This window comes from Nothobranchius furzeri, chromosome 11 (genome assembly GCF_043380555.1).
Source record: "Nothobranchius furzeri strain GRZ-AD chromosome 11, NfurGRZ-RIMD1, whole genome shotgun sequence".
NCBI classification, from domain to species: Eukaryota; Metazoa; Chordata; class Actinopteri; order Cyprinodontiformes; family Nothobranchiidae; genus Nothobranchius; species Nothobranchius furzeri.
This window is the reverse complement of record NC_091751.1, coordinates 20,767,894-20,783,453: the sequence shown is the minus strand read 5'-3', so window position 1 is coordinate 20,783,453 and position 15,560 is coordinate 20,767,894. Positions and strand designations below refer to the sequence as shown.

The following is a 15,560-nucleotide window of genomic DNA, read 5'->3' as shown; positions in this document are numbered from 1 at the left end:
GTGGAGCTGTGGACATAAAAGCGCATTACCCATGAGAGTTATAGTGTGGTCTCGAGGTTTGGAGAAGGAAATGTTCAGCAGATCTCAGTGAGCGGGTGGGTATGTAACAGGTGAGTGACTCTTGAGAGGGTTTGTCAGTAATCGTGCCACTGCAATTTGATCCTTACTTAAATCTTTTCAGTATTTATCATGTAGCTTCTCTGTACTTCCTGAGATTTTTACCATTTGTTACCAATGTCACGGTGAATCAGTGGTCTTCTGTCTCTCACAGAACAAAGCTGGTGGTGTTAGTGTTGCACATCTTTCGTGTTTGAGTAACAGAATTGCCTTAAATCACACAATTTATTCCTCCCAACGAGCCAGACTTGGTCAGAGAGTAATCTTCCAGGTTTTTCAAACGTCTCAGATAGGGCCCGACCGATATATCGGCCGGCCGATATTATCGGCCGATATAGGGGTCATTAACACTATCGGCTATTGGCCAAAAAGACGGCAGATATGGCCGATATTGCGCTACCTATCCAGCAGATGGCGCCAGCTTTATGAACTCATGTTGTGTGGCTCCACTCCTCGGGGGGTGGAGCCACCATCTCAGCACACATGCAGCGGGGCAGCAGAAGTAATTCAGTCAAGAGAGAGGACGGTGATGAGGAAGTAGGAGGTAAATCTTCAGTTTTAAGAATATTTGTTGTGTCAGTGGTAAGTTGAACGGTAAAATGAGCAATGACAAAAGTATGTTTCCCCTTAACATGCTTCCTAAGTTTATTGTGTGCCTCGTGGCCTCGTATTGAAAAGTTAACCTGAAAAAATAAAATAAAACTGCCGCAGCATTACGCTCTATGCAGAGGTCAAGCTGCTTCCCCTTTAGTCATGCAGGGCAGTAAGTAAGTAACATTGGCCTTTTTCTGGTAGACATTCTGGAATATTCTCAGACAATTTCCTCCGCTCTTCTTCAGCAGTCTTTTCAAACTCACGCAGTTCACCCACGGCTTGCGAAAAAAATAGTGCAGACGCCGAAACGATCGCTGCACGGCGCGGGCTGGAGCGCCGGCGCGCAGCGCTTCGGCGGCCCATGTGGCCTATAGAATAGGATAACCAGGACGACGAATGAAGGCGGTCCCAGTTTCGCGGCGCTTCGGCGGCACACGACCGTTGTCGCAGCTGAGGACGGGCGAGGGGGGGTTGGCAACAAAGCACGCTGTGCAGGGAGTCCCCCCTCCTCTCCCTAGCTGGTAGAGGAGGAGGGGCGGTAATACGAGAAAATAAACATTCCTCTCTACAATAGAATACATCTATTGTATTTTTTCAGCCTTATATTTTACATAAGGCTTATACATTGCCACATACTAGTCATTTAACGTATCTTATTTTTATTTTCCTAATACTGTCGGCTTTGGAAAGGATCAAAACACAAAAGTGTAAAACTCCACAGACTCAGAAAACAAAAAAAACTTGAATGTTAGATTCATACTGACTGAGTTTGTGTGTTCTGTTGTTTTTGAGATTGCAAAATAAATCTTATTTGCATTACTTGGAAACCCTAGTGAGTTATTGAGACAGTTCTTTGGTGTGTAATATAGAAATAAGTTAGCATCAAAAAGGCTGAGAATGACGGGTTTAATCTAAAGAACATTTGTATTTATTTCTTTTTTGTGAGGGAGATTTATCGGCCATTATATCGGCTATCGGCCTTTGTTAAAAGTTTTATATCGGTATCGGTCCCAAAAAAAGCATATCGGTCGGGCCCTAGTCTCAGAGTATATTCTCCCCACGTTGGCTGCTTTTTCACTCATTTTCAGTTCAACTCTTAAATCTGAACAGTACAAAATATTGTGCCATGTCTGTGTTAAATGAGGAAGGTAATAAGGAAACTGGAAGGGTGGAGAACAGAAGAAGAGAAGTACACACCACATCTACCTCATTACATAGAAAGAGAACATGCCAGATGGGCTAGGAAGGGCTTTTCTCATCAACCACAGATCAACAGGAGGTCATGCCTTTTAAAAAATTAAGCAAATCTTGAGATGCACCATCATCTCTCTTTATCAACCTCGACCCCACCTTCCTGCATCACTTGCTCAAAAGTATGCACGCATGTAGTCCCATTATAAACTTATTTATCACTATGTTTTATAATAATTCATCAACAAAGCAGATTATACAATGAACTGAAACTTTGTTCAATAAGTTTGGTGTTTCATAATCCAAAGTTTCCATTTGTTTTTAACTGTATAATTCTGCTTATAGCATGATGTGTGCTTTCACATCAACCTAAACCCTTCATTGTTGTGTTACAGATGTAATTCTGTTCTTTCAACTCTTATTTTATGAGAATTAAAAATATCTGCTGTTGAAATTTTTCTCCCCACTCATCAGAGCTGTCCTTGACTTCAGTGTTGCATTTGCCAGTGTTCACGTGACGCTTGTTTAGTCTAAGATACCAACCTTTTCTTTTGCCCAGTTCCAACAGAAGCTGGATTTAGTTTTGTTTTTGTTTGATTTCCAACCGTGGGTGTGTCTGTGTTTCAGCATAACCTCTCTCTATTCATTTCATTTTCTGTGTCTGGACTAGTTCTGCATGCGTCTGAGCATTTTGCTGCCAACTTCAGGTGTAGATGTCGAAGCACATTAATCTAACATTGTCCCAGCAGGTTGGGACATTCACGTTCTCACTAGAATACCGTAATGTTTATAAAAGTTAGGCTCATCTCTTTTGGACATGCTTTTACGCCAACATCCTGAAGTATATGTGAGTGTGTGTGAGCGCATTGTAATGTCAGCCATTGTCTGATGCCAGCTCTTTCTAATCCCCTTTTCTTCCAGTCTGTAATTCTGTCATTCTCTGTAAGCCCTGCGGGTCTGTCTTGCTTTCACTGTGTGTGTTTATCTGTCTGTGTGTGTGTTGGACAACCCAGCATGTTCATTTCTCCTTTAGCTCTGTCTCGCAGCACAGCTCCTCATCGTTGATGTGTGTTAGGGTACAAGTAAGTGTGTTCACCCTACAGTTAGTTATACAGATATTAAAGGGACTTTACGGAGTTTTGAATTTTTATGCTCGCGATTGCCCCCTCAGGCCAAAAGCGTAACAGCAGCTTCAAAAGTAGGCTCGTGCACGAGGCGCACATGCTGTACGTGCACACTCCTTAACGAAAATAACAGCAGAGACAGTCCTCTCTCTGTGTGTGTGTGTGTGTGTGTGTGTGTGTGGCCCAGAGGACAGGAGAACCTGCAGCTAATTAATTAAATAATTTGGTTCTGTACCTTTCTCTTCAGCACAGCCAACAAAGGTTTATGATGGGTCAGTCCTCCTGCATGCTCAGATCATTCCCTTCCCTTGCTTGAAAAATTGTTCCAAAATGAAAGTTGAACCCACATCTTTTTTATCTGTGAATTCAATGCCGTTCGGCGAGTATCAAATAAAAATGTGGGCATCTTACTGTAAAAAATATACCATTAATGTAAAAAAGAAACTCTAAATAAACTATGTTCACATCCAGAATTGAACCCAGGTCTTCTGCATGAGAGTCTGATGTCTTACTAGGTGAGCTAAAACGCCGGTGACGTCATTTGTATGTAACATTTATATCCTTGATGACAGCTGAAACAACGTTCAAAGAACGGTTCGGAGCGAAAATAGCTATTTTGTTGCTAATTTGCAGGAAATATCTAGAAGAAAGTAGCTAAGGGTCCTCAGAAATGTAGCTAGGTTCATCACTAGGCGTTAGGAACAGTGACAAAGTCGCTGAGTTGGCACTACCTCACTCTCTGCTGCTAAAGCTACGGATAGCAAACGCTACGGGCTGTGCCTGAGCGTGAACGCGCATGAAGCAGCCTGCTCGACCCGAGCATCTCTCTTTTTCTGTGATTTTACAGAAAAACAGGCAATCACAGTAAAAATGCCAGGGCTCATTCTACAGGACCAGGGCATTGCAGGAGAATGTATGAAGAAGAAATTTATTATTTCTATACATGTTTTGGCTGTCAGACTTCCATAATGCCCCTTTAATATTAAAATAATTTTTACATGGACCACTTGAATTTCATAAACTTTGTTTGGAAATACCAGACTGGCTTACAGGCCTCCAGGAAAATTGAGTTTTTTTGTTACGTAATTACACAATTAGAAAAGCACTAATATTAAAATGTGTGCCAATATGAATATGCAGTAATAATATTGCTGTTATGGCAGATAACCAATACTTACTAATATTCTAATTATATTGATTTATATGTGTGATTACAAAAACATACATGTATTTATACACACACAGATATGTTAAAAAATGACTAACATCGACCGATGCAGAAGTTCATACTGATATATGGTGCATCTCTCTGTAGAAGTTTCTAATATGACCTTTATTTTGGTGATAAGGTTGGTGAAGAGCAGAATTTTAACCCCAATATTTTTCATCATTTAGCAAAATCCATCCATCCATCCATCATCCATCCAACCAACCTCATTTCAGCCATTTCTAATTTTTTCTTTCTTTCAGCTCAGCTCTCTCTTCACCATGACAGACCAGTACAGTGCACGCTGCACCAATCCACCTTATTGTTTTTTGTTTATGAACTAGCTTCTACCTCCTGAAGACTAGAATGAATTAGCCATTAGTTGTTTAAAGTTTTATTAATATCCCTATATTTGGTAAACATTAGCTTGCAGCAGGTGTTCTCTCTCTCTCTCTCTCTGTGTGTGTGTGTGTGTGTGTGTGTGTGTGTGTGTGTGTGTGTGTGAGCCTCCACTGAACATTCTTTTTGTAGCCTAGGAATCTAGATAAACACTAGAGCGCTAGAGCTACGGCAGGGAAAAACTACAAAGATGGCTTTGGCTCAGGAATGGTGCTTGTTTGGAATGGCTTTGGCATACATTTTGGATGATGCAGGAATTTTGCTGCTTTTGTGCCACCAAGCTTGATATTAATTGTAATAAATTAATGCTGGACTTGTGAATGAAGTTTGCACCTTGTCACAACAGAAGATGATGCCATGATCACGTGTGGAATGTCCGCTGAGCCCTGGCTGGCAACTATATTCACTCTTTTGTACGTTCATTCTGTGTTTTTATTTGGAATCCATTTCTTGTTCTTCTCTTACACAGTTTAGTAAAAAATAGTTTTTACATGACGTGTTTCAGCTAGAATCTCCAGCCATCATCAGAGATCAATGGTGTTGGTGGCGTCACTCCCTTTTGTCCACGGGAAGGAAGTGACGCCACCAACACCGGCGATCTCAAAAGATGGCTAGGGATACTAGCTGAAATATGTCGGGTAACTTAAAAAACATTTTTTTTTACTAAACTGTAAGAAAAGAACAAGAAATGGATGAGCAACTATATTCAAACTGAAAGTAAACACAGGCAATAGGCTCTACTTTTGCACACAAGGTCAGCTGAGATGGCAAACTGGAGCAATGCAGAGATCTGGGAGCTTCTCTCCATTATAGCTGAAGCACTGTTCACAAGTACTGAGGAGGACAGCCACCTTTTGGAATGGCTTGTGAAAAAAGTTAAGGAGCACAACAATTAAAATCAAGTTACGTTCAACCTAAAAGGAAGTCCATAACAGCACAGATGCCGCCCCCATACCCCCTTTTATAATGCCATCAAGTAAGCTTTTGTGAAAAGCACATGACAGCAACACTACCGCCACAGGCTAACCACGTACGAACGACCACATGTCAGCTCAGCTTTGCGGTAAATTGGCAACATTATTTTATGAAAGCGGTTTAGAGACACGGGCAGATAAATTTACTAAAGTCCTTTATTTTTGTAACGATTTGTAGGTGGTTACAGTAAATAAATTATCAATAGAATATAAAGGTATTCAGTAAAATATAATTTTCCATAAAAATATGGATTATCAATATTAATGAGCCTTTAACATCCGATTGCTGATGAAACTACTTTGGTTAATCCAAGGAAACAACACTTTATAATAATTTGACACAGAGACAAAAATATAGTTTATAAAAATCTATTTATTACTACATTAATGATAAGGAATGGCAAATGATCATGAATGGTGATTCACAGTGATATTAAATGAGACAATGAATGAACTCTGATGAAACATGTGACTCAGAAAGGTGTGATGTCTGGGTTATAAAATAAATTTGGCTGTTTGTTGGATGTAATTTAACAAGTTATCAAATTTATACTTTGTCTCAAATTGAAGAAAATTTTGATGAAATGAGAATAATCTACATTTATATTTCAAGAAAACATCTGAATTTAGCTGAGGCGGGAGCTCAGACTTAGATTGTCTAATTAGAAAAACGTCCAACTTCCACGGGCAGAATCACAGTAGAACAGGGCTTCCCAAAAGAATCTTTTTGAGGACCCCTTTGCTCGTGTCCAACACAAGCCAGGACCCCCAACCTCAAGTGCTACACACATACACGCATTAAATGTGATCATTTACTATCTCAGAATCAGAAAAAGCTTTATTGCCAGCGCTCCAGCGAACCAGAGCATAGGAACTTGACTCCGCAGCACAGCCTGACCAAGGTTACACACACATGTAGACAGAACAGATACAGGCAGACCACGAGAGCAGCCATAACGGCGCTCAAGAGCAGCCATAACGGCATAATCTTATACAGAGTTATAACTTATATATGGAGTTCTGATAATACTGTAGGGTATGTTATTGGGATTTTATAAATGTCACTTTTTCTAATGAAAGCTTGTTAGCCACACAACCATAGCAAAGACAAACTTGTGGGGAACCCTTCCCGACCCCAATTTGGAAACCCCTGCAATAGAAGACCGTCTCAGCCATGACTTAGTCTAATGATTCCTCCTTTTAATAGTAGAATCATGCCTAACAATCAGTTAAACCCAAACCTTACAAATGGTAAAAAATATTCTAAATTATGACAAATTAAAACTTAGTTTAGATAAGTGTTAAGTTTCCCTTCACTTTTAAAAAGGTTAAAACTTTGAACAACTGCCTTCAGAATAAAAGATCATTATTCAAGTATAACTGGTCGCAGAAGAAGTGCAGATTTTGCTGTCATGACCCACTTATTCCCAGATGATAATTGTGAATTTTCAGTCCTGTTCTTCATCCGTCCACACGTGAAAACCTGACAGCTGCTCTAACAGTGTGTGGGTGGTTTCTTTTGAAATGGTTAATTAGCTGCAGCATTGTGAAGTTGGTAAACTTTGGAAAAGTGAGCGTGTTGAACTACACACTCAAATTCTTTCAAACACATACACATTTATACGTAATCTCTCAGATTATTCTAACACACCAGTTTTTGGACTTTGGGAGGAAACTTGAGTACCTGAAGAACATCAAAATGCCTCACTGACATTTAAACTACAGTCCAAGACGTTAGCACACCTCTGTGCAGTCGGTGCATGTTTCTTGATGATATTAGTTGGTACTGTATTTAGTTATATTAGGACAAGGTGGAAAGTCCCTCACCCCACCCTGTTTCAGTCTCAATTCAACAAGTCATTCAAAGGACTAACAATAGCTTGAATGGGTCTTTCTCCTGCAACCAATACTGCATGTAGCTTTCTGTCTTCAGCAGGATATATTGATACTCAATAGGGAAGCTGTTGGCTGCATCAGCTGCATGAAGATCCGCTGTCACACAGATTCTAGGAGCTTGTTGTTTAAACTTTAAGGCTCATTTCAAGGGTTACTTTTCAACTTTTCCTTTTTTAAAATCATTTTCATGAGCTAGGTTGTTCTAAAGCGGGGGTCGGCAACCCGCGGCTCTGGAGCCGCATGCGGCTCTTCCATTCATCTGATGCGGCTCTCTGTGCTTGTAAAATAATGAATGGATATTTAAATAAAATGCTTTATATTTTACTGCATTAATTTTACATCTGTAAGCTAATTCTAAATGTAAAGATTGTCTGCGTAAACCTGAACAGTTCCAACCCGGTCTGACTGTGAGACCGGGTTGACGCGTCACGCTTGTGCGTAATCATATCGGCGCTTTCTGAGCTGAAGAGGATGTGAGATTCTGGGATTCTCCTCAGCTCCTGGATGTGTCGCCACATTGGAGACCGGAACAAGCGCTATTCAGCCAAAGTTTCATAATCAGGGAACATTTTCTAAGTGACAAGTCTCGCTTCAGTCGGAGGAATCTTCCTGCATGCGCTCTGGTTCTGCGACGCGCTCCAAGCCCCTCTCCACATCCTCAGCTCGCTGTGCACCGTACGTATGCACTGACAGCGAGCTGCGCTGAGCAGTGTCCATCTCAGATGTTCAGATGGAAATCTTTTCTTGAGTGATTTAGCTACATCTGCGATGTGCATAATGAATAAAATGTCAGTTCGTCTGCATGCGTCGGGGTAATTCTTTCTATTCTTTCTCCGTCAAAATAAACGGTCAAATACGGGAACTATCCGGTCAACACAAGCCCTGCTTTTAACTGTTTTCTTGTGAAAATTGTTGCAAAGAGATATAATTGAACTTGATTAACACCAGAGCCAGGCGTACTGCACCGTTATCTCCGTCGCTGTAAATGAGGGAAAAACAAATTGATCGGATCCTTTTCTGACCTTCCCCACCTACAAAGTTTAATTACAACAATCAAACGTGACAGAGCCTGGATTTGTATTCTGAACAGTCTAAACATGTTTTAAAAAGAAACGTATGACAAAAGTGGCACCTGCTCAGTAAAACTACCAACAGGGTGAAAAATATCTAAATATTGTAGGCAGAGACGGGCTACAACTTCTGGATCCATTTTATATAAATCGTTCATTGATTATCTTCTTATGAAAGATAACTTTGACGTACACGAGCGACCGGTACTGGCTGTTGTCACCTGTTGTGAGAAGCGCTCTGCTGTCTGAGGGTAGGCCCCGCCCACAACGCCGCAGCTGCTGTGGCTCCCAGTGTTTTCTTTACTGTGGGAAACGGGTAATAATGGCTCTTTGATGGGAACAGGTTGCCGACCCCTGTTCTAAAGTGACCCTTTACAAGGTTAATGAAAGGTTATTCAGCCTCTGTCGCCCCCTGTGGCCAGAATAATTCCACTGCCGGTCCGTTCTTTTGGAATATAGAAAAAATAGAGGTGACATACCTGGCGCTGCAATCTGGTTCCAGCACGTTTGCTGCATGTTATTATATTGTGAACAAAGCCAATTTGTTTAATTTAGTGATAAACCGCCCCTTTATACACTAATGAAGGCTGGGGAGACAAGTCAGCTGTTAGGGTGGGTGTTAAAACGACAAACGCACAGCGAGGAGTTTTTTACTTTCAGTTCTACAAACGGACACTAGGGGGTGCTAAAAGCAAGCCAAAACTGCCTAGTTACCCTTTAAATGGTTCATTGTATAAAATCCAAATGCAGAGCTGTGAGCAGCAACAGTGCACAGGGTCGATAATTTAGTTTAGAAAACATGTTTGGATTGTTGTCCTTTTGTGTGTTTTATAGGAGCTTTTATCCCAGGACTCCCAGTGCAGCCAGTGACACTACGGTACCCAGACAAGCTGGTAAGTACTGATACCTCTCCCCTCCTAATTTGGCCACATTCATTCCATGCTCTCTTTAATGACTCCATGGCCGTTTCCTCGTTTGTGTCGATCCTGTCTCCACCTTCACATCCGCTGTGTGCTCACACGCCCGTGATGTCACAGGTTTCTAGTCCTCATGCCGATGTGTTGAATGACTTCATGTTCCAGTGGGGTGAAATTTCATCCCCATCTTGCTCTTTAGTACTCTTGTCACACACACACACACACACACACACACACACACACACACACGCACGCACGCACGCACGCACGCACACACACACACATGCGCACACTGGAGGAGAGGTGTCATGTCTCCCTCTCAGCACCCGTCTTCACTCTCTCATAAATTAAATACGTCTTATTACTTGCTTGGCTTCTAGGTCTGTTTCCCTAGAAAGCTTTTGTTTAAGCTTCCTTCCTGCAGTCACTCTTCTGAATTTGGGGACAACAGATAATTGAAACAAACAGCTTAATGATAGACTGGGGTTAGGGCTAATGCTAACTAGAGCGCATCTTTTATTTGAAACAAAACCTGCCAATTTATTAAAATTACACTTATTTCAGTTTGCTTATATGACTTCAATAGATCAAGTTCTTCAGTCGATTGCTGATGCATTAATAGTAAACCAACACAAAACCAAAGAAGTAGTCTGTGTATGTGTGTATTTCATAATCACCATAATGCTTAATTCATCACATAGAAGGTGTCTTCTTTGATGAATGTTTGGTTTGTGAGCTGCATGGTGGTGCAGTTGGTAGCATTGTTACCTTGCAGAGAAAAGGTTGCAGGTGTGAATCCCAGCTGCACCCTTTATGCATGGCGGTACCTTGTTTTCCTCATGCATGAGTAGATTTTCTTCAGCTGCTCCAGTTTCCTCCCAAAAACATGTGTGAGTGAGACACTGTTTATGATGAGATGGACTAGTGACCTTTCTTGGCTGTCCCACGATGACTGCCAGAGTTAGGCCCCAGCTACCCACAACCCTAGTGAGGATTAGGCATTTAGGATCATGAGTGGGAGTATATGATGGCATTAAAGGCCTGTTTTCCACAAACTAATGTTACATAGATGCACCGCACATTTGATACTTTTGGGCCTAATTTAGTATTTAAAATGTTCTATCTAATAAAGGTGAGGTTCACTAAGAAACGTATTAATACTTTTTTATTTCTTCTTAAGCATGATCGATTATCAAAGTAAAACTGGGAGCCTTATCCTAGTTGTGCGTTCGAATATGAAATGATTCATTGAATTGAGTTCCACTCTGCTGCGGTAAATGGCAACATTCCTTGTAACCAGAGGTGGAAAGTTTACTAAAATTTCCTACTTAAGTACGAGTACCAATACTTTGATAATTTTTTACTCAATTACAAGTAAAAGTACTTGCCTAAATTTTTACTTAAGTAAAAGTAAAAAGTATCGTAAACAAAATGTACTCAAAGTAAAAGTTGCTTAGTTACATTTTTGTCAGCGTAAGGATGGCTAAGTAGTGCTAAATCATAACGCCAGTTCACAATTCGCTCGTGTGTGTGCGCGCACACACACACACACACACTCAAACACGCTCAGCTTGAAGGAGGGATTTCTATCCAATCAGTGAGAACAGGACGTGCACATGATTGGATGAGGTTTTTTTAGGATGGTAAGTTTCAATTGTGGTTAAAATTATTCTTTATTTTGAGAAAAAATAATTTTTTAAGATGCCATCAGTGTGTGAGGTATCTCAGTGTTTTCATGACAAAACTCTAACATGAGACTGTGCTCTAACCTGTCACATAACAAGCCTAATGCAGTCAAACATTTCAGATGGACCGTATGACAGCTGTTAATGTTGGCCCTGCCCTACTTTACCTCTACTTTACAGTTCCTTTATCCATGTCCATCCTAGAGCTCCTCTCTGACCTTCATGCTTATTTAGAACAGCTGATTTTTAAAGTTCATCCTTGGTAGTGGGTTCACTCACTCTTTTAACCCTTCACCACTGAAATCAGTTTGTTCATTCCAATCCTCCTAAATAGTCCTCCAATCATCCAACTGGAATCCTTAAGGGTCCCGTAACGTCCATCCTGTCAGAACAGGCCTTGGGAGCCCAGGTGTTACTAGAACTAACGGTGTTTCCTCACCAGCGTGAGCCTCCAAACATGAACTTTAAATTCATGCATTTATCTCCTCTTGTAACACTTTAACGTGTTTTAAAAGGCTTGTATCATGATAAGTTACACCTCCCAGACCAAAGATAAGATAAAATATTATCATAAACACTGCAGAGACGTCATTATGTATGAAATATGTTATTTTCCTGAGCCATTACTTCAGCCAAGATATAGGACTGCATGGATCTGATGAAACCACGCTGTCTCATACAGTCCTATATGTGTAACACACACACACACACACACACACACACACACACACACACACACACACACACACACACACACACACACACACACACACTGCAGCATGTTAGAATCATTTGAATGACTAATTTAACTACACTGAATTGCTTTAGTAATAATTTAATCTCTTATTCTGGAGTAAAATAAAGAAACAAGCTAAATCATCACATATCTGTGGCATCAAGGAGCATCTTCTGAGTTCAAACACAGAGATGGAGCACAATGTTTACACCTGAACAGCATCAGGATGTTTTAACTCACAGAGGCCTGCAGGTCTTCTGTTTTATGAGCAGAGCGCTGAGATTCCGCTTGTTAGGAGCGCTAAACGTAATTTTGCCGCTTCCGTGCGGAGCGGTAGAGAAACACAATTCAAACACGGAACCGAGTCCGGCTACCGAACCGAGCAGATTTCTGATGACGTCACACCGGTGCGCGAAGGTGCGGGTTCCAACCCACAGGAGAGGAGGGAGAGAGGAGGTAAACAGTGAGTTGAGGAACTGAACTGATGTCTTTGAGCTAAAGTGTACACCCCCACACACCCCCACGGTTTAGACGCGGCGCTCATGCAGGTGTCTCTTTCCATTCCAACGCTGCTACACGTAATATTTTTAATTTATTAAGCCTATAATTATTTTTACTCAGTAACGGATTTGATTTAAAATGTAGCGAATTACAATTCTTATTTAAAAACTTACTCAAGTAAAAGTAAAAGTACAGCTTTTAAAAACTACTTAAAAAGTATAAATTTACAAAAAAGCTACTCAATTACAGTAACGTGAGTAAATGTAATTCATTACTTTCCACCTCTGCTTGTAACTTCCAGAAGAAGACTGTCAAACTAGTCACAGCTCGTAGGGTTTCCTCTAGAATTGCTTTGAACCGCTGTGGTGGGCTGCCGGGGGTGGGGTGGGGGGGTCAGAGTTTGGTCACCCGACGAGGACGTTAACACCCCTGTCTTACTCAGATCCCTTCCCCTTCTTCTGAAAATATTTTTATACACTCATCTGATAATTCAACCAAAAATGAGTCTCAATGAAAAAATGACAGAATATGAAGCTACAGTGGTGTTAAAAACTGTTTTCCCCCTTCCTGATTTCTTATTCTTTTGCATGTTTGTCACACAAAATGTTTCTGATAATCAAACACATTTAACCGTTAGTCAAAGATAACGCAAGTAAACACAAAATGCAATTTTTAAATGATGGTTTTTATTATTTAGGGAGAAAAAAATCCAACCCTACATTGCCCTGTGTGGAAAAAGTAATTGCCCCCTTGTTAAAAAGTAACCTAACTGTGGTGTATCACACCTGAGTACAATTTCTGTAGCCACCCCCAAGCCTGATTACTGCCACACCTGTTTCAATCAAGACATCACTTAAATATGAGCTGCCTGACACAGAGAAGTAGACCAAAAGCACCTCAGAAGCTAGACATCATGCCAAGATCCAAAGAAATTCAAGAACAAATGAGAACAAAAACTTCATTTAATGTTTTGCATAAAGCATGAGGTTCTGGTTAGTAATTGATTGGGAGAATAACAAATGACTGAATTAAATAGTGGGGCACCTCTGTTAGTGCGCCCCAGGGCAGCTGTGGCTACATCGTAGCTCATCACCATCAGTGTGCAAATGTGTGTGTGAATGGATGAATGACATACTGTTGTGTAAAGTGCTTTGGAGTCCTTACTCTGAGAGGCGCTATACAAGTGCGGATCATTTATCATTTATAGTGTTGATCAGGCAGAGCTTTGTTGCCAGCGTTCCATTGCATAATGGCTTCAACACGTGTATAAAAGTGTTAGTTTTACATAAACTATTGGATGAAATTACACAAACTGACTGAGCTCTAGTTAAGGCGCTTGCAATCGCGTGTGTGTGTGTGTGTGTGTGTGTGTGTGTGTGTGTGTGTGTGTGTGTGTGTGTGTGTTGGGGAAGGGTACATTGGAACTTTATCCCCCCCAGTTAGAAAATCCTATCTGCGCCCCTGCTCAGACCCTCCTTCGGTACCGAAGCCAATGAAACAGCGTACGGTACGACAGACTAGTCTTGGGATTGCCTCCCGGTAAGCAGCAGTTGTTGACTGCGTCAGCGGGACCCTGAAAGGTCAGTGAGTTCAGCTTTTACTCTGAAGGAGCGTTGCGTCAGGTGGAGCTTGCAACATGTTTATTTTCCAGCTTGTCGTTAGGTTCTTTGTGGTTAAAAAGTTTCGAGTGGCCGACTCGCAACTCTAGAATGTTTGAACTGAGTTAAGGGTGACGTGGGAATTAGTTTTATAATTCAGTTGTTTTGATTTATGGTCGAATCAGAATTGGACAACAAATATAAACACCGCACAGATTATGCCACGCATCAGACAGGAAAGCTCTGATTGGAGAGACAAAGGAATGTGTCATGTGATCTTAACATTACGTGCAATCAGTCTAGTGTGTAGTTTAAAAGTTAAATTACTTATTAAAATACTATCATAGGATTATAATATCATGTAATTAACATTCTTATTTCACAGATTGATTTAACATTGAGCTTTACATGATTATTTGGACTAACAAAGGTATTTGATTTTTCAATAGAGAAGAGAGTTCTTGGCTTTCTTTCTTCTCTTGAGCTGTAGGAGGAGGCAAATAGCTAGTTAAAACTGTTTAGATGCAGATGCATCAAAAGGCCTTGAGCAATATCTCAGGGAGATAAGTTCTTCCTGAGGAGAAAGGAAAACAGTCCCTTCATGACCCTCCAATGGCATATTTCCAAGACGCAAATCACTGTTAAGCAAAAAGAACATTAGGGCTTGTCTCAATTTTGCGAAGAAACATCTCAATGATTGCCAAGAATTTTGGGAAAATACCTTGTGGACTGATGAGACAAAAGTTGAACTTTTTGGAAGGCCAATGTCCCGTTTTGCTGTTCAAAACGTATCTGAAAAATTACGCAAGAAGGACAGAGTATATTAATTAACGTTACTGTCATGCAACATTAGGGTGACCAGATCCCATCTCGTCAAACATGGGACAGAGGCTACTCAATGTGGGACGTCTAACTCCAGTAAATGAGACAAGGCAACTTTATTTATACAACACATTTCATACAGACACAATTAAATGTGTTTATTAGTGGAAATAAAACATCAACGTAGAGCAAATGGTGGCAGCGTAAGAGTCTTATTGATGTTAGCCAATCAGAGGCAAGGTGTTTGCCTATCATGAATATTAATAAGTAAGACTCCAAATCCATAATTTTTAACAACCTCTTCGAAGGGTTCAAAAGGCTTAGTTAGTACTGTTGCCTTGCAACAAGAAAGTCTTTGGTTCAACTCCCAGCTGAAGCCTTTATTCACTGAGTTTGCGTGTTCTCCTCTTGCTTGTGTTTTCTTTTCTCTGGGTATTCTGGGTTCTTCTCACAGAACAGAACCACACATGATGGGTTAGTTGGTAACAAGTTCAAAACTAACTTCTTCATAAGGAAAATAAAGAGTCACGGTAGATTTAATTATATCACCGAAGTGGCTAGACGCCAAGAGAAACTCAAACTATTTTAATATCCTGTTTGCCTGGATATTCCATGTTTAACCAGCTATATGAAATGATTCACATCCAAGTAATTATTTTCTCTTCAGGACACAGTTTCGTGGACGTGGCGCGGCCCTGGAGCGTGAGTTCTACACACCATCTGTCTGTT

At 40.8% G+C, this 15,560-nt stretch overlaps 1 protein-coding gene across 1 annotated transcript in view; it reads left to right on the top strand.

Annotated features, from left to right (window-relative positions):
* Positions 1-15,560, top strand: part of lpcat1 (lysophosphatidylcholine acyltransferase 1) — a 74,803-nt gene that overhangs the window by 31,522 nt on the left and 27,721 nt on the right. The window contains exons 7-8 of the mRNA XM_070556204.1: positions 9,407-9,465; positions 15,499-15,533. Of these exons, the coding sequence (XP_070412305.1) occupies positions 9,407-9,465; positions 15,499-15,533 (94 nt within the window). The remainder of the gene's footprint in view (positions 1-9,406; positions 9,466-15,498; positions 15,534-15,560) is intronic.